The sequence below is a fragment of the Polypterus senegalus genome, chromosome 8 (assembly GCF_016835505.1).
Source record: "Polypterus senegalus isolate Bchr_013 chromosome 8, ASM1683550v1, whole genome shotgun sequence".
Taxonomy (NCBI): Eukaryota; Metazoa; Chordata; class Cladistia; order Polypteriformes; family Polypteridae; genus Polypterus; species Polypterus senegalus.
In genome coordinates this window covers 184,602,379-184,606,393 of record NC_053161.1, presented here as the reverse complement: position 1 = coordinate 184,606,393, position 4,015 = coordinate 184,602,379, and the positions used below count along the sequence as shown (strand labels likewise).

Here is a 4,015-nt window from a genome sequence, read left to right as displayed (position 1 = left end):
AGACATTGCTGCAGATTTCATTTTGATCACGACTTGCATACCCTGATGGTAACGATATTGCATGTATCTCTCTACCGTCTTAAGTATACCATCCCATACAGATGGCGTTATGTGGCTCTAAGTGAAGAGATTCCTAACCAGTCAGGCAGTTCACACTGAAAAGCTGTCATCGCCAAATAACCCACAGCTGTTAAGACCTGTAAGAGAAAAGGGATTGTGTGATTTCTGTATTGTGGTCTCTGTAATAAAGACTGCAGTTCAGCACACACTTCAAAGAGGATGACAGTAGGGAGTCTAAATCAGCTAAGTCATCATCATGAGCCAAAATGTCATTGTGATACATCAAAACTCACTCCTTGTGTAGCCTGTCAAACATCAGAATGTGAAATGTGTAATGAAATGAGATTTTCTGTTCAGTTCTTCGTTTTTCCACCTGGAGTTGCTAAAATGCCAACACAAAGTCTGCATGGGACTTACAAATGCTCAAAACTTGAGGTAACTTTGAGCCAATTTAAATGACAAGTTCTAGTTTTATTAATCCTAACTTTTGCATAAGAAACAGCTTTCGTATATGTGGCCGAGCAGAAGGAAGTTTTATACATGTGGCTCTGAGCAGTTGTAATAAAGGACATAAAATTAACAAATTAAGTGTGTTTTCCAAGTACAACAAAAGTTTTATAATTGCTTATGCTGATCAAAGGTTGTTCCTAATTTCAGCCATCATGTATTTAATGTGTGTTAATGTTGATAATAAGGCAGTGAATTGAAAATAAGCACTTTTTTTTTTTTCTTTTTGTTTTAAATCTTACACAGGAAAGAAAGATCACTGCAGTGTGGAATGTGGCAGAGAATTCTCTAACAGGAGTGCTCTTCAGAAACAAACGAGAGTTCACACGGGAGAGAAGACATATTGCTGTAATGAATGTGGTAAACAGTTTTCACATAGAAGCAATCTTCAGAGACACACGAGAGTTCACACAAGAGAGAAGCCATATTGCTGTAATCAATGTGGCAAACAGTTTTCACAGATGGGCAGTCTTCAGAAACACACTAGAGTTCACACTGGAGAGAAGCCATATTGCTGTAATGAATGTGGCAAACAGTTTTCAGAGATGGACGGTCTACAGAAACACACAAGAGTTCACACCGGAGAGAAGCCATATTGCTGTAATGAGTGTGGTAAACAGTTTTCAGAAATAGGCCATCTACAGAAACACACAAGAGTTCATACCGGAGAGAAGCCGTATTGCTGTAATGAATGTGGTAAACAGTTTTCAGAGATGGGCAGTCTTCAGAGACACACAAGAGTTCATACTGGAGAGAAGCCATTTTGCTGTAATGAATGTGGTAAACAGTTTTCACATATAAGCAATCTTCATAGACACACCAGAGTTCACAACAGAATAAAAACAGTAGCAGTTCAAAAGTCAGTCCAGAAAACCAAGAACCCTTCAGGACTCAAGAGTGAGGTTCAGTCGTGTCCTGAAAAGTAAGCAAACTAAACTATTGTTGAGAAATGAATCTCAAAGAGAAACCATATTGATGTTTGGAATGTGGCAAACAAATCTGTCAGAGCAGTACACTTCAGAGAAGCACCAAAATTCCCACTGGAGAGAAGTACAACTGAACTGTCCTGACTAAAGAGTGAGGTTCACTCCTGCCTGTACAGTAAGCACATGTAACTGACACAAATCCATCCTGCTTAGTGTTGTATCAAAAACTAATCAACACGGAAGAGAAATAGAAGTTTATATCCTTTTTCCTTTTCCACAAACAAAACAAAGAACAGGGTGTCATACAAATGGCTCCTCACCAAAGCCCCTACAGCCTCCACCATGCGCCTAGCTTTGTTTTCATAACATACGTATTACATATAGAACTATTTACAACGTATTATACACATTTCATCAGAAAAAAGAAAAAAAAACACTTTACAATATACATAGCCTCACACAATAAATAATAGTTCAGCTTTATATTATATATTTTGCTATTTTAATAACAAAAAATAAAAAAACATACCTTGACAAAAAAAGAACAAACAGCTTCTCGCCAATGTTTATTAAATAATAAATCAAATCAATTACTAATAATTATAAACACAAACTTAATACAAAATCAATAAAATAAAATGTAAAATAAAAATTTAAATCCAAAATATACACATGATCATGCTGTACACCATGCCAAATTATGTTTTAACACTGTGGCAGCGCACTAAAAGAAGAAATGCTTTTTTTAAGTTTATTTTGATTTTGTTTGTTTGCTTTAGATAATAAAACATACAAAACTGTATATAAGAACTCAGTGGGGGGGGGGCGCACATAACTTATTACTAAATAATATACATGTCAACTTAATAGAATAAAATTAGAAAAGGCTTGGAGAGACTTGACTTACCTATACAGCATCCTCCATCGCCTGAGGGTGCCTGCCGTCTGTGAGGCGTCACATTAATTAGCATCCGTACTCCAAATATGACACTAAGTTTACACAAACAATTGCTTTTGGGAAAATTCATAACTGAAAGATACAAAAAAAATTAAAAAGACAGAATACACTTTGCTACACGAATTGCAGTAGTGTGTGTGGCAATAATTCTCACAAATCGGAATCTTCTGGGCCACCTCCAGAAGTGGACTTCGTTGGAGAAGATCTACACCGGGGGCTGTCAATCCTTTGTCGTGGCATACCACCCCAAAAATATAAATGTTCCGAAATACCTGCATTTTATTTTGGTGTTAAATTGTTAATTACTGAACTCTTATGTTAAACTAAAGTTAGAATTTCTTTTTTCACCCACAAAATGTTCTTTCAGAGAGCTTTTATAAGGTACTAGCAATGTTAACCTGTCAAAGACATGTTTTAGAATGAATTTCAAAAGGATTTGATATGTTAGGACTGATAGGCACTGGCAGTGTGTCACCATGAGGAGGTCACTTCAGCTGTCGGTGCTAATACTGGAAAAGCAAAAGAAATGCCAGCAATTGTGTCTCAAATGTTGTAAGTCTCCTCAGGGTCAGTAAATATTATTATTACCAGTAACAGTATCGTGCAGTGAATACACTTGACTTGCATTCCTAATTTTCATCCTCTTTCTCTGTACGTTTACCATTTGTTTACTCAGAGGTTGATGCGCTTGCTGCTTCCTGAGCAGCTCTTCTTTTCTCCACCCTAGCGGCCCGCTGCTTCTCTTCTTTCATCTGCATCTTTTCGCGTTAAAACTGATTAAGTTAGTTTTTGTGTTGCAATTACTTAGTACGTTTTATTTAATTTTTCACTTAAGCTGGCACTTAAGTCTTCAATCTGCCTAAAGAATGTTAGCGAAGGTGAAAGGGAATGAGAACGGCGCCCATACGCATGTGCTGCACGGCCGTCCTGCTGCACGCTACCGAGAGTTGATTCTAACAATAAAATAAAAATAAAAAGAGTAATAAAAATTATCACCCCGAATTCGGATATAGACGTTATGTAGTATATGTGTATCACATTTCAAGTCAATAGGTGAAACGGTTTGCGAGCTACAGGTGATTTAAAATCCTGGACAGACAAATGAACAGCCACGGTAGCGTATTATATAAGAAGATTATTGTCAAAAAGTTTAGTAAAGTAACGCCCTTTGACCAGAAGGGGTTTCCTGTTCCCGAGAGACTTTGCATTCCACTGTCTTGGTTTACCTACAGTGTGCTTACTTTATTGTTGTATATTATTTGTTGTTTTGAATAAATTACAATCACCTGTCTGTCATCTCCAATCATCTGACGGTGACTCCTAGATAGATACTTTATTAATCTCCAAGGGGAAATTCACATAATCCAGCAGCAGCATACTAATAAAAACAATATTATTTAAAGAGTGATAAAAATGCAGTGCAAGTTAAAAAACGCAAGGTGGAGGTGTAACAGTCTATAATCATATGTGCATAATGTTAACATGGAATTGAAGAGTCGCATAGTGTGGGGGAGGAATGATCTCCTCAGTCTGTCAGTGGAGCAAGACAGTGACAGCAGTCTGT

General features: G+C 37.0%; 1 protein-coding gene across 1 annotated transcript in view; it reads left to right on the top strand.

Moving 5' to 3' along the window:
* Positions 1 to 1,927, top strand: part of LOC120534754 (zinc finger protein 436-like) — a 115,727-nt gene extending 113,800 nt beyond the window's left edge. Inside the window, exon 9 of the mRNA XM_039762335.1 lies at positions 814 to 1,927. Within this exon, the coding sequence (XP_039618269.1) occupies positions 814 to 1,493 (680 nt within the window). The 3' untranslated portion in view covers positions 1,494 to 1,927. The remainder of the gene's footprint in view (positions 1 to 813) is intronic.
* The last annotated feature ends 2,088 nt before the right edge of the window (positions 1,928 to 4,015 follow it).